This window comes from Netta rufina, assembly GCF_964035555.1.
Source record: "Netta rufina genome assembly, chromosome: 12".
Taxonomy (NCBI): Eukaryota; Metazoa; Chordata; class Aves; order Anseriformes; family Anatidae; genus Netta; species Netta rufina.
This window is the reverse complement of record NC_140135.1, coordinates 15404422-15428695: the sequence shown is the minus strand read 5'-3', so window position 1 is coordinate 15428695 and position 24274 is coordinate 15404422. Positions and strand designations below refer to the sequence as shown.

General features: G+C 48.4%; 1 protein-coding gene across 2 annotated transcripts in view; it reads left to right on the top strand.

Moving 5' to 3' along the window:
• The first annotated feature begins 4565 nt into the window (after positions 1–4565).
• Positions 4566–24274, top strand: part of MCF2 (MCF.2 cell line derived transforming sequence) — a 57931-nt gene continuing 38222 nt past the window's right edge. Inside the window, exons 1-5 of one of the 2 annotated variants that reach the window (XM_084294016.1) lie at positions 4566–4743; positions 5185–5265; positions 16212–16280; positions 16841–16955; positions 21466–21556. In XM_084294016.1, coding sequence (XP_084150142.1) covers positions 4611–4743; positions 5185–5265; positions 16212–16280; positions 16841–16955; positions 21466–21556 — 489 coding nt within the window. In that variant the 5' untranslated portion in view covers positions 4566–4610. The remainder of the gene's footprint in view (positions 4744–5184; positions 5266–16211; positions 16281–16840; positions 16956–21465; positions 21557–24274) is intronic. The other variant, XM_084294017.1, reaches the window with a different exon arrangement.

Genomic DNA, 24274 nt, shown 5'->3' with positions numbered 1-24274 from the left:
GCTAAAAGGTCAGTACAGGCTTATCGGTGGGGAAACTTGAAGGAAAAGGCTGGGGTTTTTCATAGTAATCCACTGAAGTTTAATCACTGTCTAGTGACACTGAAAGATAAGCAAAGTAATTAAGATTCCCTCCAAAAATGTAATGTGATAATGGGAAAACTCGCTGTATTCATAGCTACTTTTCAAAAAACTAATCCTAATTGTTATGAGAATATTATAAATGACTTGGAATTGCATACAGGCTTAAATTTGAATTTGGGTACACACAGTTGAAAAACTTACCTAATACTGCACTATTCATCCAATTTCCCAGCTATGGATTTTTTTTTAAAAAAACAAAAAACAACACAACATATAGTATATAGAAAGTGTAAATTATATACAGGCAATGAGAAGATACATTTTCAGCTTCTTGCAAAAAAGGACTGCAACCTTACATTTTTTTCACTTAAATGCAATTTTATACATTTATGTTGCTTTATATAAAGGAAATTGAATGTGAATGTTACCTTTTATGAATGCAACTTGCTCTTTTTTCATTATGAAAACTTTTGTTTGAAGTAATCAATAAACTTTGGTATGTTGTTCTGATTAATAAATATCTGTTGTGTCTTGTCTCCTTGGATGCTCCTACACCTGTCTTGCAATGATCTATACGTGGGCTTTTACAAGTGGGGCTGTGGGCATTTTCAGTGTGGGGTAGCCAGTGCCAGCTGCCGCATGTATCTGGCAATTTTCCTGAACAATAATCTGTCAAATTAAGAAAACAAGTCCCATGAATTAAGTGAATAAATTGATTTAACTTTTTAGAAGAGTTAAACTCAGAGCTTTATCTGACCAGGACATTTAGGGTGAAAAATAAAATGCAGGTCCATGTGTCCAGCTTCCATATACATGTATGCATGATTTTTTCTTAATGCTGTGCATTGGTTCTGTGTGTCATGGCTAACCTGTACCAAGGCGCTTTTTTTTTTTGTTGTTTTGTTTTTTTTTAGTTGAAAGACTAGAAACACATAAATGAGGCTTATTCTGTGGTTGGTAAGGTGCCTGGAGCTGGTGAAGTGCAGGCCACATATTTGCATTGCTGAGATTCCAACAGTATAATGAAAAGTGAGTCTCTCAGTGCTTGTGTAAGACATGAAAAACATATACTTTATTTCTTTAGGATGTCTGATTCAAACTGAAACGTTCATAATGAAAACTGACAGTCAATTTGATAAATTCAGTTTTGGCTGCTTTAATTTCTGCAGCTCCCATGAGCCGCTGTAGGACAGATGGCTGTGCTATTTAAAACAAACTATAACCTTTAAGAAGAAGCTTGTACCACTGGAAACTAGATACATGCATCAAGACTCTTAATAGCTTATGTGGAGTGATGGTGAAAATCAGCTGAAGGACTTGGAGGCTTTGAGCTGGCAGTCCCGGCTGACGGGACACAGCAGTCAGCGTAAGCACTGTGGTTCAGAGCTGCTTCAGAAAGCTCCAAATTTGCATTTAAAACAGCTGTGTACCACCTCACATTCAAAAGGAGAAGCAATGCAGCTTTGTAAGATGGTTTTCAGCAAGGACAGCCACTTTCTTAGGGGTCAGGCTGCTGACAGGAGGGCAGCAGGGACCTCTGCTCGGCTTGCTGCTAACGTCTTCAGGTGTCTGGAGGTAACCTGCTAAGCTGGAAAATACGCTGTGGCCTGGAGAAAGGGCGTGTGTGCACCTGTGAGTGTGCTTCCGTCCAAAAACGGGTTAGAGAAATAAACAAGGTAGGTCTGGCTTAGGCAGAAAAAAAGTGAGAGTAGGAGAGCACGGGGGAGTCCCTTCTGTATTTCACACTGAGGCAGCAGGTGAAGTAAATCCCATCCTGATGAAAGCAGTGGCAGGCTCAAACTGGCGTCAGAGGGGCCAGGGTCTCTCCTGGCTGGGGAGGCTCCAAATGGCATTTAGCTAGCTCAGGTTTTCCAGTTCCCAGCACCACCCTAAAACATTAAATCTGTTCCATCCCGTTTTGGCCACTGGAGTCGGGGCGTGGAAGATGAAGCGGCTGGGCTCGTGGCTAAGCGTGGGGCTTTGCAGTGCAGGCAGGTCTCATAGATCAGACGTGTGGGCGAGGAGAGACTCAGCGGGGGAATTGCAGGCACAAAGCTGCTGAGGCTGATGTGGCGGAGCACAGCAAAGGTGCCTGTAGCAGCCTGCCAGATGGTGCGGCAGAAGAAACTGGGATTTGGCCAAGCCAGGGGAATATGTTGCAGCAACGGCGATCTGGAAGGATGAGAGCGGGGCTGGGCAGCAGTGCCTGTAGCTTTGAGATATGTGCAGCTGCAGGACCGTGTGTGAGACCTGAACAGAGGTCTGACCTGAGGGTGACAAGTTAGATTACCCCATTCAACCAGAAGCTATTTCTTGAAGAAGAGACTAGGAGGCTAGATGGGCTCTTGGCCACCCAAGGCTGAAGGTGACCGAGGTGTACTTCTCAGGGCGTATAGGGAAGCCTCTAAGCAGGTGACTTCTCCAAGCGGATCTGGGGCTGGAGCAGCTGCAGCCGGGCGTACTGCCCCAGCCATTGCTTTCTGCACAGCCACGCCATGAGGTGTGCGAGCAGCAGCTTTCAGGAGGGGCAGAAATACAACCTATGGTTTTCCCCAAATTAGAATAAAAATAGAGGCTGGGGAGAAATAACTGATAAGTCTATTCAGAACAATCTCAAAAAGATCATATCACCACGAGGACTCATGCCTGTGGTTGCCTAAAACTAAGCATACCTGTTTGACTAAGCAGACGCTTTTGAAAGGCAATTTCTAAAAAATAAATAGTGGTACCACTCCCAGCAAAAACTGCCTTTATGTGATACAATGTTGTTTGTTTGTTTGTTTGTTGTTTTGTTTTGCTTTTTCCCCAGCAGCTGAACTGGAATTAACGAAATAACTGGGAATTCTCCCTACACCTCCCAAAAACTGGGGGATAAGGAAGAGCACCCACATGGAATAAAACTCTGCCAGGATTTCCCTTCTGATGAGAGCTCCCCCTCTCCAAAGGGGCCTTTCCTTCACACACAGCCATGTACATGTATGTGCTGCTCAGGGTGATGAATGTTGTTATGAGGTCTGGGGAGGAAAATCCTTGAAAAGGAAACGCCAGTGTTTCTGGCTGTCATTGTTTCCTTTTTATCTTCTCCTTGTTCCCTCTGTCTCTGCTTATTGTTCCTGGGACAGGCTGAGGGAGCAGGGGTTGAAGAGAAGGCTGCGGGCAGACCTCATCGGAGCCTTTCAGTACCTAAAGGGGCCTACAGGAAGGCTGGGGAGGGACTCTTTGTCAGGGAGTGCAGTGATAGGACACGGAGTAAAGGAGCACTAGAAGAGGGGAGATTTAGATTAGATATTAGAAAGAAAACATTTACTATGAGGGTGGTGGGGCACTGGCACCAGCTGCCCAGAGCAGCTGTGGATGCCCCATCCCTGGGAGCGTTCAAGCCAAGGTTGCACGGAGGGCACCCGGGTGCAGTGGGAGGTGTCCCTGCCCGTGGCAGGGGGTTGGAACTGGGTGGGCTTGGAGGCCCCTTCCAACCCAAACCAGGTCCTGTGGTCTGTGTGGACGGGCCTCAGTTCTGCACGAGCTGATGCAGTTTGAGGAAAACAGCATTTCTGTGGTGCGAATAAAAGAGGAATGCAGCATGTCTGTCATACCATGCCTGTAGCCTGGCACACGGCTATTTTATAACCACGTTTAGCGCTGTGCACGAGCTGTTTTTTTCTTGATGAGTAACTGCACATGAACTCTCCCTCTTTGTGCAGGACATGCTTTATGACCGAAGAGAAAACTGTTCAGACTGTGAAACCTGAGAATCTGCTGTGACAGACGAGGAGCACTGACTGAAGGGGTAGTTTTTCCTTGAAAAATTCTGCATCAGTGCAAGAAGGGACAAGGTCTACCAAAAAGACGGTGTTTTTCACATTACCATGGTTAGGCCTTGGGTCCTAAATTAATAGCCCTGACTGCTGAAGTGTTGGAAAAAGGCTGCTATTATAGTAAGGAGCATAATTAAAAGGTTGTTTTGGAAAAACAGGAACATCCACTTCTCTGCGCTGGCTTCCTGGGCAGCTCTGGCTGCTGCTGAGAATGAGCTGGCATCGTTTGAACCTCAGCATCGGGGAGCTGAGGAGCGATGGGTCAGGCTGGCCTTGGCTGAAGGCTGGCCAGCTTTGGCCATGGGATAGTTTAGCATGGTTCTCAGATACTGTTGAAGGAATTCGCTAGAATGCTTCTTGCAGAGGATGAAAACACTTTTTTTTTCTTTTTTTTTTTGGGGGGGGGTGTCAATGAAAACCCGATGTATGGCTTTGTCAATGCCACCAAGCGATGCCGAGCTAGGACTGGAGAGACTCGGGGAACCCAGCGGCGGCTTGGGCGCCCCTCGCATGGAGTGGGGGGGGGGGCACCGGGCGGCAGCCGCCGCCTCAACCGGGCGCTGGCAGCGGGGGGGCGGGCACGGGGCGGGCGGAGGCGGCTCCCCCATTCCCCAGCCCCGCCTCGGCGGCGGCGGCGGCGGCGGCAGCAGCACGGGTCCGGGCCCGGGGCGGCGGCGGCGGAGCGCGGCCGGCGGCGGAGCCCTGCCGCGGGGCATGGCCCTGGCCCCGGCCCCGGCCCCGGCGCCGGCCCCGGCCGGCCCCCCGCCGGGGGGCACCTCGGCGGGGGAGATGGAGCGCTACTACTGCCTGCTGCGGGCCGCCGCGCTGCTGGAGGCCGCCGCCGCCGGTGAGTCCCCCAGCGGGGACCGGGAGGGGGCACGGGGAAGGGCTCCCGGGGGGTGCCGGTGATCCGAGCGTCCGGGCTGGGGACGGGGCTGGGGGAGCCCGTCGGTGCCTGCCGGCTGTCCCGTGCCGTGCCGGGCTGTGCCCTGCCCGCTCGGGGGTCCCGGGGGCTTCCCCTCGGAGTTGCCCCCCGCCGCTGTGCTCAGCCCGGGAGCCCGGAGGCAGCCGGGGGTGCTGGGGCCAGGCGGAGGGGAGCGAGCGGAGCCCACAGGTGCCCAGCTCCTCACCTCGGGGAACTCCCGAGCCGCTCTCAGGCTGTGCGGGCACGGTGCCGGTGGGGTTTGTAGCGCGATTGCTTATTGAGGGCTCTGGGCGTTTTTTTTTTTGGCGGATTGCATTAGCGGTGTGGAATGGCCTCGTTTTTTTTTTTTTTTTAAAAAAAAAGGAGAGAGTGTTTCACGCTGTGCTGCCGACATCCCTTTTTGTTACCGGGAAACGTCGCTCCAAATGAATCCAAGAGGTTTTGGTAAGCAATAGGGTGTTTGCCGGTGGTCTAAAACTAAAGAAGCCTTCCCTGCAAAGCCGCGTGCCAGCCTGGTGTCTGCGACGTGCCCTTTCCTAGTTTCCGAAGTAGAAAAGCGGTGGGTGTGTGTAAAGCGTGTGCGGCTGTCAGACGGCCCCTCTCCCTCATCCGCGGGTCTTCCCACATCACTTCATCGCGGCAGTGCTGGGGATGCCCAGGGCTGTGGTGCTGCCGCTGTGGTTATATGGCTGCACACCCCGAATGCAGCGCGCTGATGAGAAGCAAACGCAATCTGATCTGCTACCCCGGGGCTGTAAGCTGCTCTTGTGCCTCAACAATGTTTCCTTTGATGGACAATGATCTGCTCATAAACTGTTTGGAGCCTTGACTTTTTTTTTTGTTGTTGTTGTTGTTGTTATTTTGTGTGTTTGTGGGGAGAACTGTTTTTTTTTGCAGCGAGGCCCTTAATAACCTGGGGAAGGCGGTGGCATCCCGGGTGACTCTGTCACCACCAGAGGATGCGTACCTTGTCGGAAGGCGAAGGTGCTCATTATTCCTTATTAGCTCACAGCTGGCAGCGCGCTTGGAGCCACGCCAGGCACAAGAAAGACACACTGACCCAAAAAAGCTTGCAGTCTTAATCCCGGTTTCCTTGGCCTCCGTGCAAAGCGCATTTTAGGGAGCGGGAGGAATTTATCAGGGTGCAGTCACGGGTGGGGACTTATCAGACCGTCACCTGCTTCTGGTGACGCTGCCTGCCCGCTGTGCCTTCACTGGTCCTGTTGTTCGTCCACACCTGCAAACAGAGTAGGGAGGTGCAGAAAGAGGTGAGCGTGGTCAGGTAGCAAAGGATGCTGCTTGAATATGTGTGGTTTAAAAAACAAAAAACAAAAACAAACAAGCAAAAAAACTGTTCCTCCTTGCACTAGTGTCAGAACAGGGATGGAGATGCGGATGGTGAGCATGTTCTAGGAGAGATGCTGTGGAAAATGGGTGAAAGCAGGCACCGGGTTTCTTGTGAGTGTGAGTCTTGTCTTCTAACCCCTCTTGGCAGATGACCTTTGTATAATGCTCGCACGAAATCAAAATATCTCCACAGAAGCACAAAGGCACACTTGTGTGGTTATAGCTGCGGGATCTGGACACATGATTTGGGATATACATAGATCCTTAAAATGAAACAAAAAAATGAGTAAGGTTCTCCAGATCGTGACATAATAAATAGTTTTTTTCCTTCATCGCTGATTCTGAGCATTCAGCCCGATCTGGGGTCATGTTTTTCTCTGGGGTCATGCAGTTTCTCTTTGCACATCAGTGCAGGAAACTTGTTGGGTGTTTCTAGTACAAGGTGATTTTCCCCTGTGCTTGCCTCACAGTGGGATTTACGCCTATGTGCATTCCAAGACTTTTATAGCTACTCCGACCTTCAAAAAGGCTTGGACTCCCTCAGAGAGGCTTGGGAACAGGGGACCAGCACCCTCTGAGAGCTGCACACTGGTCCAAGCCTCTCCAGGTGCTGCGGCCGCAGGGGGACCCCAGGGGAATAGTAGCGGGGGAGCGTCGGTAGTACGTGGGATGTGCTTCCTCTTGATAAGTCACACTTGCTACAACTGCAGTTTAATCGTTTATCATTCATTTACAGTGACAAAAGCGAAGTGACAGCAGGGCTGTGTGGGAGGGAAGGAACTGAAGTGTAAAATACGGTGGGGGAAAGAAAGTCTTCCAAAATGCTGGCTTCGCCAGGGAGCTGCAGGATGCTTAGAGACGCGTCGCTTCCCCGGAGCTCCTGGGGACGGGGTCACACAGGAGCACGGAGCTCAGACATCACCGCCACAGGACTTGGAACAGGGCCCGACTGTTGGTTTTGGCAAGTGGGGCTTGTAGGGCAGTCTGGGAGCCAGGAGTCAAGCGAGTGCCCTCAGCCTCCTGCTGCGAGCGGGCCGCTTCGTGCTGCTGCGTGTCGCAGCAAAGGTGGTCGCTTCGGCACGCGTGGCAATCGCAGCTTGGCTCCCACGCCGCTCCTCTCCCTGTTTGCTCGGCTGCCAAAAGCCTCAATCGTCTCATCTGACAGCTTCCCCAGCGCAGCCAAATTGAAGGCCGTTGCAAATTGGGGGGCAGAGGAGCAGGAGTGGGAGGACCGGCGTGCAGATTGCCGTGTTGTGGTGGAAGCGGCGGGGTGGGGCTGCCCTGGCTCCCGAGCCCCTTTCCTCCCAGGCGATGCTAGGCTTGGTTTTGCAGCACGGCTGAGTCAGGAGCTCTGGCTGACGGCAGCTCCCGGGGCAGAGTTGTAGTTCCCTGGGAAGCTGCGCTGGCTGGGCCACCTGCAAGGTGCAATTATCCATCTGCTGCTGCCTGGACGTCTGTCCGAGGGCTGGGTGCTGTGAGCCAGGCTGCGAGCGCTGGCAGCGTGCTCCCCACCTCCACTTCCATGCCACTGACTTCTTCCTGCCCCAGGACAGCAGCTGGCTGGATTTGGATATGTGCTTTTGCTCATCGGTGGAAAGACAAAATTACATGTTTTCATCTTCAGCTCAGGAAAATTGGTTTTAGTTTCCTTAACTTTGCAGCAGACTTTCCAGGTTCTGCCATTGTGGGAACCTGGCTGTGCAATTTAGTTTCCTGGCTACGTGGGCAGTGAAAGGAAATAAATTGTTCCAGTGACTTAAGCGATCTTAAATCTGGGTTTCTAAGCAGGTATCCTTGGGCCCAAGGATTTACTGCAATTACACGTGTGATGAGTTACTTTGTGCATGAGGCTGGAATTTGGCTTGGAAAAAACAACACTTCAGTGGTATCGAATGATGATGTGAAAGCTATTGACGTGTGCATGCTTTTATTTGGCTCGGCTTTTGAAGTCCTTTGTGCTGAAAGTGATCTGCTTTGGAGGCTGGTGGCACTGGCTGGGAAGGTGCCTTCTGACGGCAGATGCTGAACATTGCTGGGCACAGCTGGCAAGCGCACCACAGAGCTGATGTGCAAAACACCTGTGTGCTCGTCCTGGAGCCTGCCATAAATAAGAAAGGACTCAAAGTGGGAATAGCAGAGAATTAAAAGTACATCGAGGTTTGTAAGTATTAGAAATTCAAGAAACTAGATTTTCTCAACTCCCACACTGAGTTTGAATCCGCACGGGTGGGCGTTGAGAAACTTTTATTACATTTCTTGCAATAGATGCAAATTCATGGAAAGTTGAGCTGGCTTTTATCTTTCCCAATTTTTGCTTAGTTAGGGGTGATATGAGAAGTAGGTTGCCTGCTCGGATGTGAGCAGATCAGAGCATCCAGTATCCCGCTCCTCGCATTAGGAGATTAGCCGCAACAATAACAGGAGATAGTTTGTAAGCCTTGCTGTCGTTTAGTTTTCTCTAGGCTAGCCTTTTCTGAGCGAAGCTCCTGCAGTTTGCCTGCTGTCCCCTCTAGGTTGGGAGAGACTCACCCATGAGAAACCCCTTGGTCACCAGTGTGCAGGGATGCCCCAAACATTTCAGGCTGAGCATCCTCCTCCTTGGTGGCAGCACGGCTTGATGTCAGCTACCAGCAACCTCTTTGTTCACTCTGGCTCCCAAAATTGTATCAGAGGACAGCGTTCCCGTGTGTGCCAGGTCCTTGGGTAGCTGCACCTTGCCTGAGAGCCTCAGATGGCTGCAGCCTGTCCTCAAAGCCATGGCCGTGGTCAGCAGGAATGAGGTTTTGCTGGTTTCCTATGTTAATGAGTGGCTGTAGCCAGGATGTGTGGGTGTCCGGATGGACAGCGTCCCCTGCCAGAGGGCTGCCCAGGGCTCGGTGCTACAGGATCCTTGGTGCTGCTCTGCACAGGGTGGCCTCCACACGGCCCTGCCGAGCACCTCCTACGGTAAGGTGATGATTCAGCTCCTCCCGTAAGGATCAGCAGCAGGGACATTCCTTGCGGGTCGGCATGCTGCCTGCATGCTGGTCCACAAGCCTCAGCTGTGCTGTCTTAATATTATCTCCCTATTTGTTACCTTTATTTCTTTCCCAGCATTTTCTTTTACATTTTTACGCTTACCATCAGTCTGTCTAAATCTCAGCCTTTTGAAAGGTCATTCGAGTTTTACAAAAGCTTCCTTCTTTTTTTTTTTTTTTTTTGGCTGTGTGGTTTCTTAGATACTGGTAACTGCAGATGCTTCCAGGTTTGGGTGGTAGGGATCTGTGCCTGAGCTGAAGCATCATTTGCAGATAAACCCTGGAAGGCCCTGGAGAAGAAGCGCAGCCACTAGGTCAGGAGAGAGGACCATCTGGTGCCGTATCCTGCCTCCTACACTCTGCCGGGGTGGGTGCTTAGGGAAAGATAAAGGAACAAACTTGCAAATGGAGCAAGCCTTTCCTTAAAAAATCCTCCCCAGTCTGGCTAAAGATAATTTAAGGCATCCTTGAACCAGGCAGGGTGACCAAAGCATCCCACATAGCAGTGCACTAACCCTGCTGGGGCTTTGTAGGGCTTTTGGAATCCCTGGGCGGTTTTGTTGTGCTCCTGCCAGATGTCACTGCCTCAGCTCCCCACCTGTGAGATGAGACAACCCTTCTGGTGAGGTCTGTCCCGTCTGCCACCCCGCGGGCTCGGAAGCGAGTGTCTCACCCCATAGCTCTGCCAGCTGTGTGCTCTGTGCCATCCCACTGCTGGTGCTGGACACGTGCCGGTGTGTGGCTCCTTCCTCTGTCAAACCCGTGGGAGCCACGTGGATTGAGAAGCTCTCTGGGGATTAGTTGCCTGCGAATTGTTTTATAATGTAGAAGGGGTTTTGCAAGAGTGTCTGCTGCGTCAGGGTTTTACTGTTAGGCTCACATGTGACATGGAGGTTTGCCACCTTATCAACAGGACTGGCTGAGGAGATGAATCCATCACATCTTACAGAAAAATAGGCATTTAAAAATCTTATCTAACTGCTAATCTTTCCCTCCAAATGACAATCTGGTTTCCGCTGGCTCTAATTAAGAAGCAGGCAGCTGTGGGCTGCAGGCCCTTGCCCAGGGACACGGATGCTCCCGTGCTGCCCGCGGCTGCTGCAGGACACGAGCTGTCCCCACGCAGGGTGTTGGTGCTGCTGGACAGCAGGGCTTGCAGCAGTCAAGGGTGTTGAAGCCTTCTGCCATAACTATTCTAATGGGTCTTTTGGGTCTCTTGCTTGGCAAGGGGAATGGCTGCACTGCTTGGAAACTGCTGGATGTGTGTGGTTTTAGTACAGCAGCAGAAACTGCTGTACTTCCAGCTACGTGACTAGAGGTGGATTTGGGCCACATGGCTCCCCCGTTACAGTAACGGTGCCTCGACTGTGCACCGCTCGCCCCCAGCAGCTTCCCTGGAAGTCCTCGTGCAAGAGCATATGTGTGTCAGGGCGGGTCACGAGAGCAGCTGGACGTGTTCTGGTGCTTACAAAGCTTACAAAGCTGTGTGCTGTCAGAATTGACTAGGGGTTACCTATATAGCTAATGCAAAGTATCTTTGATTACTTGCAAACGCAGAAGAGGACCGCAGCAGTTCTCACACTTTGCTGAGTCCGGTCACTAAGTTCCTTTTGCAACTGAATTTCTGGGCTGCGGAGAGAAGGAAGTTTGATGCAGGCTCTGCTTTATTGCAGGGTGTTCAGCACATGGGGAAGAGTTCCCGCAGGTCTCAACCTGTGGTCAGGCGGTTACCCCGGGTGTAAAGGTGTAATTCTGCCATCCAGCTGTTACGCTGCACGTGCTCTGCAGCTCCGAGGTCTTTGGTGGAACTGAGTGGAAACATGTCTTGCTAGCGGGCTCCTCTGCTCTTTTGCCCTGTGAATTTTGGAGGCCCCTTGGTGTGTGACCCACAAGCCCTGTGGGCCCGCTTGCCGCAGACCTGGTTATGGAGAATGGTGCCTTGGCCTCAGGTCCCAGGGGAGGAGCCACAAACGTTTGGTGGAATTCACATCTGACCCCGAGAGCTTTGGTTTTCTGATGTACCCAGAAGCTGGTCCCATGAAACACTCGCCTGTTGATGCTGGTTTTTGTATGGACACGAACTCCTACATCAGCCAGCAGGATGGGGGCTGCAGCCTTTCCATTCCTGTCGCCAGCCATGCTTGTGACCCTTTGGCAGTGCCGAGTCTTGGTAGTGTGTGGCCACAGCCTGCCTGCTCCTGTCTGCAAACGAGGAACTGGAGCTGGGGGAGACACGATTTACTCCCAGCTACTGAAGAATTTCATCTCAAAACCAGGAAGGAGCCTCGGGACCTTGGCTGTCAGTCCTCTGCTCAGACCTGGTCCTGCAAATAAGCCTTTTGTAAATACAATGGGCCTTGTGTTCCGAGGAGTACAATGTCCTATTCTTCAGTATATGTTCTTTAACAGAGACATTGTGCTGAACAGCACGAGCAGAACCACCAGCTTTATGCTGGCTGGCCCGTGGCCAGGAGCCCTGGCTGCCGGGTGTGTTAGGTTCAGCCTCGTGCAGGTGCTGCTCCTCGGGGGGGACGGTGGCAGTCGGGATCCTTCTCCAGGTGTAAGCTGGCTGGGGAAGCTGCCGGGAGAACTCCTCGTGCAAGCGTCTTGTTCACGGTAGGGCAGTTTGCAAGCAGGATAAAGAGGTATTCTTTTTTTTTCCTAATAACTCCCTCTACCTTGCTTTCTGGACGTGATGTGCTGGTGGAGAGAATGGCGATGGTTCTTGTCGTGTGTTGGATTGGATTCAAGATCTTTTCAAATTACTCCGTGAGAAAGCCGAGAGCGGCTCAGCAGCTTGCTGCTGGGGCGATGGAGACTCGGGTTTCCTGCAGCAAAGGGAGGCTCTGTCCACTGCTGTGGCATGGATTTTTTCCGTTCTTCCTGGTGGGGCTCTTAGCTTTTGCAGGTGATGATATTTCAAGCGAAACTTCTGCTTATCCAGAGTGAGTGCCCTGAGCGATGGGCTGCAGGCTTGCTCCTTTTGGGTGCTTCTTTATAGGAGTGGGGTAAAACAATCCGGACTGAGTTAGAGGGACAAATTGCAGGCTGGTGCTTTGGTCTTTCTGCCTGGATGTAGGACTGTGTTTCAGTTCTTTGCCCCTGTGAATATTTAATTTTGCAAAGAGGAAAAAAATTCAACAGGAAAAGCTGAAAGGGTGTTCATTGCACTGCACTGATTAATACTTAGGGTAAAATTTGAAGCCGGTGGGGTGTCCTTTGGCAGATGAAGGCTGATGGCCCCAGTTAACCTAGAGAGTCACCACGAGGCGTGGACATAGGTTACAAATGTGCTCATTTACAGGCTCCCTTGACACCAAATAACCGCTTCTTCTTTGGATCCAGGCATCCAAATGGACAAAAAGCAGAGAACAAGCAGATCATGGAGAAGCTCAACGTGATCCTTTACGCTTTTTTTGGTGTGGTTCGGTTTTGTTTCCTAGGCTACGGCAGCAACCCTCAAATGAAGAGCTATTATTCTTCATTCACAACAAAGCCGTCTCCAAGTGTATTTTATAGTTGCAAACAGTGTTTGGCCGGTGTTGTAAAATGTAAGGCACTATTACATCAACTTGGCAGATGTGTTGCACAGCTGCTGTTAGCAGATGCAGTGAGCCTGCAAAGTTTAGAATAGAAAAGAAAACAAGTTGCCAGAGAGCAAAGCACTTCAGAGTTTAATTGAGTCTCTTGGCTGCTGTGTTTTGTGAGTGAACTTGGACTCAGACGATAGCCACCCTCTCTCTGAACCTCACTGCAGACTTCTACTATATGCAAGCATGCCTCTGTGCTCAAATCACCTCAAAAGGGAAGACCTCTAAGAATAAGCATTAGCCTTACACCTGCAGTCTGTGTGCTGGCTGTGAGGTGCTGTGCTATGGAGAGGATCCAGCAAAATATCCTGGTCAGCGTAAACCAAATGATGGGGACAGGATAGAGCCAGCAGGTTCCCTGCATAGCCCACATGAGTTTTCCTCCAAAGGGCAGAGAGCTCTGCATTTCCCCCTTGTCCTGCTTGGCTTCACCCATCCTCTGAAACTCCGTGTCATGGTGACAGTCTGCTCTGCAGAGTAGGACCTTTCAGTTATGTGCCTCTGAACGTAGTAGTTGCAGCAGTGTTTTATAAACACCCACCTTAGAGCCTATATAAAAAAATGTTATTACACTGTTATGGCCATTTATCACCCAGGAGCTGTTTGTTTTCAGTAAGACCCTAAAAGCTGAGGTCACACCAGCTGTGCAGGTGTAGTTTGTGAAGTGCTCTGGGGTGCAGTAATGCGAGGGGTTCAGGCATGATTTGCTAATGGCACTGCTCTGTCCTGCACTAACTGGTGGACACAAAGCCTCTTTTTAAGAGGAACAAGTGGACTTGCATGAAACCTTGACATCTTCCACCTCGTGTGGGCTGGCTGAGCTGTTCATAGCCAGTGCTAGGCAGTACCCTGTGGTCTTGTCCGTACTGTCCCAAGAGGGTCTGTCAATTAAGAAATCAGCAGTTTGCTAACGAACATCAACTGAAGCCTTGTTTGAGAGGCAGATATCTTTGTTGCCCTTTGTTGCCTTTCACCACTCTTTTTCCAGGGATGAATATTTGATGACGAAGGTTGCTCTTTTGTATAGGATGGTAACATCCAATTGATGTGTTGTAGGCACAGCAACGTGCTTGCGAACCCGATGCCAGCGCTTGCTTTTCCTTAATGTTTGTCCAGGAAGCTGGATTTGATGACAAATGCAGACCAAGCACAGGGATGAATTGGCCCAGGAGAGGTTCCAGTGAGAATACAATCAGCCTGCTGTGCTCTGACCTTACCAAAGGGCAGTGCTCCTGCTCCTCTGGCCTGCGTTGAAGCCTCGTGCCCGCGGGAGATGGGGAGGGTTTGTCAGGGAAATGCTCCCCGAGCCTTCGCTGCCTGAAGCAAAGTTCTCCCGCCCAGTTCTTCCTCAAATGGGTTATTTTGAGTGCTCAACTTGAGACTGCCCGGAAGGACCTAATTTCTCTGAAGGTGCTGAGTGCCCTCTTCCAAAAATGTGGTCCCTTGAAAAGCAAGGAACTCAGATTTGTGAGGATGCTGTAGGAATCTAGGTCTCCACCTCCATGCTGAAGTCAAGAACGAAGCCTTCTGTGGACAAAGAATGTTTGGGAGCAAAATCCTTGCTGGAAACCCCGATGCTCAAAGTGGTCACTCCTGAGCATGGTACAGCCCCTGTCCTATGATGCTTTGCACGTCAAAACCAAAAATGGTCCGTGCATTAACCTCCTTTTTTCAACCTGTTTACTGGACACCTATTAATAAGCCGGCATTTCCCTTCCATATCACTACAGAACAGCAGACAAAAGTGGCATTATTGTAAACTTCGAACTGTCTTTGGTTTTACTGTTGTGCATGTGAGTCATGCGAGGGCATTATATTACCAGCAAAACTTTGCCCGGCTTCCCCATGGCTGCATCTTCAGGAAAGCAAACATGAGGTCTGGGCCGCAGGGGTGAGCTGGCTTTAGGGAAAGGCTTTACTGAGCTGGAAACGTCCACGTTGCTGCTGAACAGCCCCACTCCTCCTTGATGTTGTGAAGACAAATGTGTGTGCACAGCCTTGGGGCTTTTGTCTTCTGTTTTCAAAGACTGAAATGTTTATTATATTATATTCCATGTGTTGGAGCTTATTAACTTATTCATGTGATTTTTATCAGTTAGAAAGTTTTGACATGGAAAACAAATTAACAAATAGAGAAGAAAGTGATCACCCCTGTTTGTCCTCCAGTTAGGTGAGGCAGTTATTTAAGGGAGAGCTATTTGAAGTATCCTTGCGGAACAAACTTCTTCCTTACCAGTTCTGAGGCCTGTTAAAATCAAGAACGTTGCTGCGAATGCCAGCCCTTAATGAACAAAAATAATATTTTTATCTACAAGAGAAGAAATAACAATGCACACGTAAAAGGAGAGCAGCAGGTGGCTGGCGTGGATGGCAGAAGGCAGAGTACTGTGCACTCAGGGCTGTCATGGTGCGGCTAACAAAACACTTGAAAAATCCTTAGATAAAGTACAAGTGACCAGAAAGCTTTTGGGAAAAAGTAAAATAGAATAAATATTGATTATGGTGAAGTGTTCTGAAGAATTGTCCTGTCTGATTTAGAACAGCCAACAGATTGCTCCCTAGGACTGACTCCGTAAAACAATCAGTGTTTAAAATGTAATTATCAGAAAGCAAAATGACCTTAATCTGTATAGATGTGTTTCAAAACATCTATTTGCAGGAACAAGGATGTTTAATTTTTAGCTATCTTTCCATTTATAGATAATCTAGAATGATGTCCACCAGCTATAGGCTCCCATTGTGTTCAGTGAGTCTGCTTTATGTTTGCTTTTCCCAGTGAAAGGTAAAATTATATATATTGTTCTGATGTGCATCATTGCCACTGAAATGGTAACAGCGTGCTAAATATGGTATTAAAACAACCCCTCCCATTATTTAATTAAAAAGAAATCTAATTGCGAGCATAAGAACAACAGCCTTTCCTTTCCAGTGTGTGTGGCCCCAAGCCAGCTGAAAACAGCCAGGCTGATTTCGGAAGCTTATTTACTCAGAATTAAAGACAATATGAAACCCCAAATTTGTTCGCAGTGCAGCAGTCCTGGCTGTTGCTGTTCCCAGCAGAAACCTCAGCCCATTATACTGCCAAGGCTGGAAAGCACTGAAGGAGTTTGCAAAATGGGGGCAAAATTTCTAACTGCAAAACATAAAAGTTATATTAGAAATACACTGGTGAGGGGAGAAGACTCCCGCTCCCCAGGAGTTCTCCCTGAGTACACCTGATAGAACACATTTACTAATGACTTAGGGCATTTGCCCTGTTAGCTCTCCGGTGTTGCTATTGATTCTATATGTTCTTTGTTACTAGCTTTCACAGATAGTTCAGGGAAGGTGCGCTGGGTTTGAGTCCTGCCTTTGAGTTGACACATTGCTAAATGTGTTTGCTTTGGAGTTTTGCTTCCTTTTTGACTGCTGCTTTATTTATTTTTTTTTTTTCCAGAAACTGCAATACCCATCTGTGCAAAGGACATCAGTGATGATTTGATGAAACAGTTTGCTTTCCTTTCTGGTGTGTACGATGAACTTTTCCATGTTCTCTCTCTATGTGGTAATTAAATACTCCAGATGAACCGTTTGGCAAAATGATACTCCATACGGGATGTTATCCATCAAGTAGTCTCCATTGCCACTAGAAATGTTGTTAATAAAACATTGGGGTGGTTTGAAAGAGCATATTAAATTTCTCTCTCAAGACATGCTGTAAAATATTCTTACCTTCAAAACACTCAACGCATTAACAATCATTTTGCAATGAAATGTGTAAGTTCAAGAATAGCTTGTTTGGATTTTCCTTGGAACTTCTTTTCTTTCTCATGTAAAGTATGCTCAGTAAATAAAGGAAATATTCGCTACTTGGTAGTTTTGCTTCTGCCACCTGTGTATGTGTGTTGTGCTTGAAATCAGTTCCAGAATCTGACCTATTTTGGCTTTTCTGGTGGTGTAAAAAGCCTCTGTAAAAAGGACAGGCTAATGGGTTCGGGGTGGTTTTTGACCTGAATTATGCACCTGGGTGTTGGTGCTGCCCTCCTAGAAAACACATCCAAGGAAGCATTCTTGTCTTCATTCCAGGTGGCCGAGGGAAGGATAAGGCTTGGATTATCACCTTCCCCGACAACTCTCGGTTCAACGATGTGCCCGAGGAGACTGTAACTAAAGTCTTAACGTACCTCACGTCAGTCCCAAGGTATGTGGCTCCCTTCCAGCTCTCACCTGTGATGCGCAGTGTCGGTCTGACCAGGGTCGGGCATGGGATCTTCAGTGCAACACCACACGTGAGGGCAAGGGATGTCTTCAGCTCCCAGAGCAAGGGAAAAAACAAGCAATTAATTGCAAGTTCTTGAAGTGTCCAAGTGTGATATTTAATGTGTCGGTATCTGCAGAGTCAAAATGGACATCATCCCTATTACTTGTCAGCCTGCATGTATCATAAATTCAGTTTATTAAGTTTCTAATTAGCAGCAAGCTTTCCCTAAGCTTTGACATGTGTCATCACTTAAATACGCCAGGTCTCTGCAGAGTAATATTTTGACGTCTACAAATAGAGAGTCATTACTGTGGAAAAAGAGAAATGTAACCAGAGGAAGAGAATAATTACAGGAACAAAACCATTTGGGGTCCCAATTATACACGATCGCTCAGCAGCGTGCTGCAGCTCCATTATGCTCCTGTATCTCAGGGTTAAGCAGCTGGCAATCTGTCTGTACCACATGCAGGGCTGTGTACTTAGATTAATGGCCCTCCCATTTCTTGCTGCTGAGACTGGTGACTCAGTTACCTGGCATGTGTAATTTCATTGAATAATGCCTGTTTTGGCAAATTTATTCTTTCAGGGAGAGCAGGTTAACAGCAGCTAGATGGGAGCTTTCCATCAGCAGCTGCTTTGGAAGAAGCACTATGTTTTGCCACCTCTGCAGGAATAAAAAGGGCCCCCAGTTCCTCCATCCTCTCTTTTGACCAACTGTGAAATTCTGTAGGCTCCTGGGTCAAGCTCGTGGCTTGCGTGCACGTGGTGGTGGGCACAGGCCAGAGGGGGCTCTCCCCTCCACACACTTTGGCAGCAGCTCACCTTCTTGCTGTGCAGGTTGCCCATGTCCATGTGTGCGTGCTTCTCAGCTCTGCTTGGTTTCTTCAGGGCTTTTTATTCCATGTGACTGTAAACAGCCCAGCATTAGCATGATTAGCAGTCTTGCTGTCCCTGTAATAGGTCAAACTCAATCAAGAAACTAATGAGAGCTGCAAGCTTGCCGGTGATTCAAACATGCTCAGCATGTTATTTGCAAAACCACTTTAATCATGCTTCTGTGGTCTTCCTACCACCATAGCAGCCTGCTCCGATGCCCGACCGTCTGAACAATATGTGCATTTTAACACTTTGGAGTCTGAAAAGTGGTGGTGTCAGGGAGCAAAGAGAAGTGTCATGGCAGTGATGCTGAAAGGGCTACAAGGCACGTGTCAGCTCTGCTACCCTGGGTACATGTCCCTCAGCAGCATCACAGCATGGCACTGGGGCTCAGGTTTTGGGCCAGAAGTTCCCTAAAGAAGAGAGATACTTGACGTGCATGTCAGAGTCAGCTGTAGATGCACTGACACCTCCCTGCTGCATACCTATGGACAGGCATACGTTTATCAAAACCACACACACGCTGCCTTTCCTATGCAATCAGTAGCAAGGACTGTGAGTTGTCCTGCTGAAACTGGTCTGAGGGAATCACATGGAATGCTAGGCCTATAGTGTTATGGGGACCTGAATTTCACAAAGTACTTTTTTCCTGGAGACGACTGCAGGTAAAGCAGATGGCTGCTGTAAGCTATTCACTCAGCAAGGTGAGCATGTTAATGATAGAGCCAGGTGGAAGATGAGTCTTGTAGGCAAGCTAATTTTACTTTGGGATTCCTGAGAACCACACTGCAGGACGGGGTTGTGTGGAAGAGCTGCACAGAAAAATAAGTAGGGTGTCCCCATATTCAGCGACCCGTGCACCCCAGTCAAAATGCTCGTGGTGGGCTGTGTGCCGCGGGGCTGCCCGCTGGCACTCAGGTGGGCTTTGTTGAATAGCACTGCAGGGTGGCATGCTGGAAGGAGAAGTACAGGAGAGTGGCAGATCCTGATCTTTGCAGAAAGGAAACCCTGATGGGGATCTCAACTCTACAGTTTTTTAGGTATTTAGACAAACTTTGCCTATTTCACATCATCACGTTGGAGTAAAGTGATTTACAGCCCTGGCTGGTGACACGAAGTAGTGAAACAGCGATAATTCAGAGTGCTGGGGAATACTCTGATCTCACCAGCAGCCTCCCGGCCCTGTGAAAAAGCTCACAGCTGCAGAGTCAGGGATCCGATTTCAAGTCCTCCTGCAAAACATCACAAGTCTTTATTTTTAGTCTGGTGAGTCCTGCAACATGTACAAAATTAGGGGTAAGGAAAAAAGTGACAAGAAGCACCTGGAGAGAACTAAGTCTTGATCCAGTGATCTGTCTCCATCTTTCTGCTGCCGGATGCAAATGAACTTGCCCCTTGCAAGCAATTGTGAGAACACATTGATTTATTTTTATTGTCAGTCTGAAAGGTACATTGCGGGACTGGAAATCTGATAAACCTACAAGGCCTAATTACAAGTAGTCATAGACTAGGTCCACTTCCCCGAACATAAATTAAAAATTTCCCATAGTAGATTTCAAGGGTTTTGTACAGCTTGGAACTTTCTTTTTTTGTGACTGTAATGGAACCAATAAAAGTAAATTTACTTGCTGAGAGGCTACTCTCTGAATGTAACCTTGTCCTGAGTAAATAACATACTTAGGCATACTCTTACGAACTGACAATGCATTACGATCTGGCTGCTTTCTCTAAATTGCTTGGGTTCTGGGTTTTTCTTTGGGATTTATTATAATGACAGCAGTGTGTAAATGCTGTATTTTTCTCAATTGCAGCCTGTTGTGTAATAACATGGGGAGTTGGGAACTTAATTCTCCTTGGACAGAGACCTACCTTGTAAAGTTTTAGGGTATGTTGAAAAAACAACCAGTTTTATCCTCATTATCAAAATGATCCTCATATAAAAAGATCATTTTGACCCCCTCCCAGCACCACTGTTGTTAAATTCTTGGTGGGGGTTTGCTGGCAAGTCACGGAGCTGACATAAATGTACAGAGTCTTCTAATGCTGCCGAGACTATTTTGACTAAAAAAGGCTGAAAAGTTATGCCCAATTCCAGATGACAATGCATAAATTCACCTCAGACTTTATTATATTCAGAAGTTTTGTTTATGACCCATGTGTAAAACAGATTTCATTTTCTTTGCTCTTTTCTGGTATGCCTCAATGACAATACATAAATAGGCATGAAACCTTTGCTCTTTGAGTATGGCATTACAGATCCATAAGGTATATTTGTAGGACAGGTTGGGAGCCGGATGCCTCTTTGTATTTCATCTAATTGCTGTTGTGGGCCAAAAAGGATTTTTTTCATTGTTGCTGTCAGCACCACAGCTTATTTTTTTCAAATGTATTTGTAAAAGGTGTGGCTAGAGTAGTAAGATGTGCACTGAATGAATACTCCTGCACTGGCTTTAAGTGTCTTTTCTCTGCATTGGAGTTGCCAAGTGTTGTCTGCCATGTGATACTTGTGAGTAATCCCTTGTGTTTGCACTTGCCAAACTCCAGGGCTGCTGAAGCCAGTGCTTGTGGCAGGCTGCTTGCGTGGGGTTGTGCCTGGTGCCAGCAGCCAGCACAGCTCTCAGGATGAGCACAGGTACCGGAGCTTCTCTGCGACACTGTGGTGCCCCAGTGGGGTGGCACGGGACACAGCTATCCTGTTCCAGCATCTGCCAAATAAATATTGTAAACATGGCCTAAGCATCCTGTAAATACACTCCCGTCAGAGGGCTTGGTTACAAGGTGGTGTACCTTTACCTGCGTACAACACAACTCCGGTTTGCAGCTCTGGCTGTCCTTTGTGTGTCTGCTGTTGGAGTTGTAACCAGATAGCCTGATGAGGGCCTGTTTGAGTTAGAGGCAGGGTGTATTTGAGTTATTGACTCCTGTGCATTAGGTAACCTGACAGGATGCAGATCCCCTGGGCTGCTTGCTTACTTGGTTAGCAAGACTGGGGAATTCAAATCGACTTGGAGAATTTGGGTGTCAAAAAGGGTGTCACGAAGCCTGCACTTGCAAAATGAACCAGGGCTCAGTGAGTGCCAGCGATACCCCAAAGGGCTGTTTGACTGTCAGCTCCCTGTCTCTATCCAGCCTGGCACAGCCCTTCCCTGGGGCTGCTGTCGCCTGTGCCGCCTTGTGCCAAAACAAACCAGGGGGCTTTGCTTGGTTGCTGTAACCCAGGCAGGTGGGTAGCAAGCTCCCTCAGAGGGAGGAGCTCAGTGATGAGGGCAGGGACGTGTAACCTGGGCTGATCACCTGGCACTGTCTCCTGTGGCTCCCACCGGAGTGCCAATAGTGTTGTCCGTGTCAGAGGTGATGCTTAGCCCTGGGCTTCCCAAATTTCTCGCTGGAGTCTGGTCTAGGAAATATTTTTGAATGGATTTGACAACTGCAGAAATGTCAAAACGGGCTTTGCTTTTTTTTTTTTTTTTTTTTTTGGTTATTTGGGATGGGGGTGGAGGGGAGGAAGGGCAGGGAACAGAGTCACATTCCCTCAAAATGTTATCTGGCTGCTTGGTGTTTTCTCATTTCATAGTCAACATGAGCCTGACACCAAATTTATCCTAATCCTGGATAGAAGATTGGACACATGGACATCGGTCAAAATGACTCTCCAAAAAATAGCAGTAAGTCCTCTTTAATGATAGTTTCTTTCAGTGTACTAAGTCATCGTTCCCATTACGTATCACTTACATATCACAGAAAACATCAGGAGTCAGGAACAATGATGCTCATACTGTGTCTCTAGGTAGTATTCTGCTTTATGGCCCTCAAATTAATTCAGTCATGGCTCTGTGCTTCATTTGAATGCATAAATGGGCTGTTTGAGCATTAACTGATTCATTTGCTTGTTTTTGTACTTCCTCTTAGCGGTCCAAATGTGCTTTGTGCCATTTTGATGGGTGGAGAATTTGGCTTCATATATGTCCTTTCTAGACACTGTTTCTTAGTGTGACTATATTTTACCTAATTGTCGGTGACTGAAAGTGTTAGATTCTTAAAACAGGCTTCACAATCATTTGTTTGTGGGCATGGGTGGAAAAAAAAAAAATCTGTCTTGAAATGTATGTATGCATTCATATTTTTAAATATCTTTTACAAGTGTTTATGTACTATCCATCATTACAGTCTGAGCATAACTCAAAAGTAAGGTTTTTACAGCTCAACAATGCATTGTGTCTTCAGAAAATACAGCGTGGTATTACAGTAGTGTATGCATGTGTAGGAAAGTCACTGTTATGGGTGCACAAATATATAGGAACTAACTGATAAATGCTTTTCCACCTGGACCATGCCACGTAGGTAAGTTGATGACAATTTTATGGGTGTATTGTTATTGCCTTTGTTTCTTCTTGTAACTATTGAACAGTTACATGCATTGATCCATCTGATAGAGAATTAAGTCAACAATATGTACTGAGAAAGAGGGCTCTTACCTGATTCTGCTTAGATCTAGTAAAGTTAGATCTCCTCCTAATTTAAGAATTTGGTATTGGTCCGGCTGAACTTGGCATTAAAGATATTTGAGATTTAATGACATTTTGCCATAGGCAATGCTCATAGGCATCTAGTGGAAGGAAGAGAGGATTACCCATTGCCTTTTTGCAGGGTGCATAAAATACTGCTGTCAATATTTGGGGCACTGATTTTTTTCCCCTCAACTTTACAAAGTGAATTTCCACATATGGTAACCATTAGAGAAACAGCAGCATTTGAAAAGGAATTCTTTAAAGGGATCATCAAAATTCAGTTCTGCTGCCAGTGCTTGAACCAGTGCTAGTACTAAGAGCTTCCTTTAAGGATGATGTAGGTGCTTTGCATAGTTTGGAAGTTTCAAATATGAAAAAATCCTGTCTGTCCTAATTTGTAGCTTCTACAGAAATGTCATTCCTTCTGTGTTTAATAAGAAAATATAATAATTGTGTGACCTTTGAGCACACACCCTGTTTGTGTACCTGTGTCCACACAGGGAAGTGACTTTGTAGTATCAGGGCTGTCCGTGTAAATAATGTGGAGGAGCTCTGTACAAAGGGGAATGAGAAGCAGGAAATCTGTGCTTGCTAAATCTTGAAACTTGGGAATCTTGCCTTAAAACATAGAGGGTCCAGCCCTAGAAGGCTGTCCTTGTCTGCAGGAGGTCTTTTGCTAGACTTGCCTTTATAACACAAAAGTTTAGATCTTGATTTATTTCCAGTCATAAATCATAGCCCATCCTGCAATAGAAAAATATTTTTTTTCCTGATCTTTGTACAAATTTAGAATAGAGAAGTGCAAATGTGCTGCATTTGGAATACAGTGCCCTATTTTTTCAGTGTAAGAAAATGCAATTGCAGCTCTGCAGTCATGCATCTGATCCAGATTTTTCTTTTTTTTTTTTTTTTTTTTTTTTTTTTTTTAGATCAGAACACAGATTTTTGTTTAACTCCTTGTGTATGTTGCTGTTCCCTCTCAGAGCTATGCTAACAACGTGGGCAAAACAGGCTCCTGCTTGTCCTGTTGGCTTTGGCAAGCGAGACCCCAGTGCCAGGATCAAGCCTCGGCTTTTGCCATGGGCTTTTCCTTCGCACGCAAAATACAGAACAACTTTTGCATGCACATTTCAGATCCCAGTAGGGGAAAAAAAAAAGGGGGGGAGGGAGAGGAAAAAAAAAAAAAAAAAAAAGCGACTAGCCGTAGACTCAGTGCTCAGGCTCAGCCCTGGCAGAAAGGAGCCGGCCCCGCAGAGCGGCTGATTTTGGGCATTCCACCTTAAACCGAAGCCGGCGCTGGGGAGCGGAGCGGCGCGGAGCGGGGCTGCCAGCCGGGGGCTGCGGGAGCGCCGGGAGGGAGCCTCCGCAGCTCTGCCCGGGGCATCCCGCCCGCTGCAGCCGCTGCTCCGCCGCGGGCCCGGGGCCATGGCCGAGGCGAGCCCCGCACGGGGCGTGCGGAGAGCCCGCAGGACTGCGGTAAGGCTCCGCCCGGCGCTGCGCTGCGGCAAGGAAAAGAGGGGAGCCGGGGACGGCCCCGCCGCAGGGCGGCTGGCTGGGGAGCGGGGAGCCGCCGGGGGAGCCTCCGGGGGAGCCTCGGGCTCCGGGCTGGGTGCCCCGCGATCCCGCAGGGCTGCCGCGGAGAGGGGTCTGCCCACTCTGCGAAAGGAGCACTGCGCAGCCCGAGGCCCTCCCTGCTCGCACCGGCAGCTTTGGGGGTTAATTCTGCAGCCCGCTGCAATCAAGGCGGCTGAAGGCGGTGGGGTTTTCCTTCTGGCTCTCCGGGAGGGTAGAGCTCGGATGAGGTGTACCTGGCGTTTTGTTGTGTTGGTGTTTCCCGCGAGGGGCAGGAGAAAGGCATGGACTTGAGCATCCCTG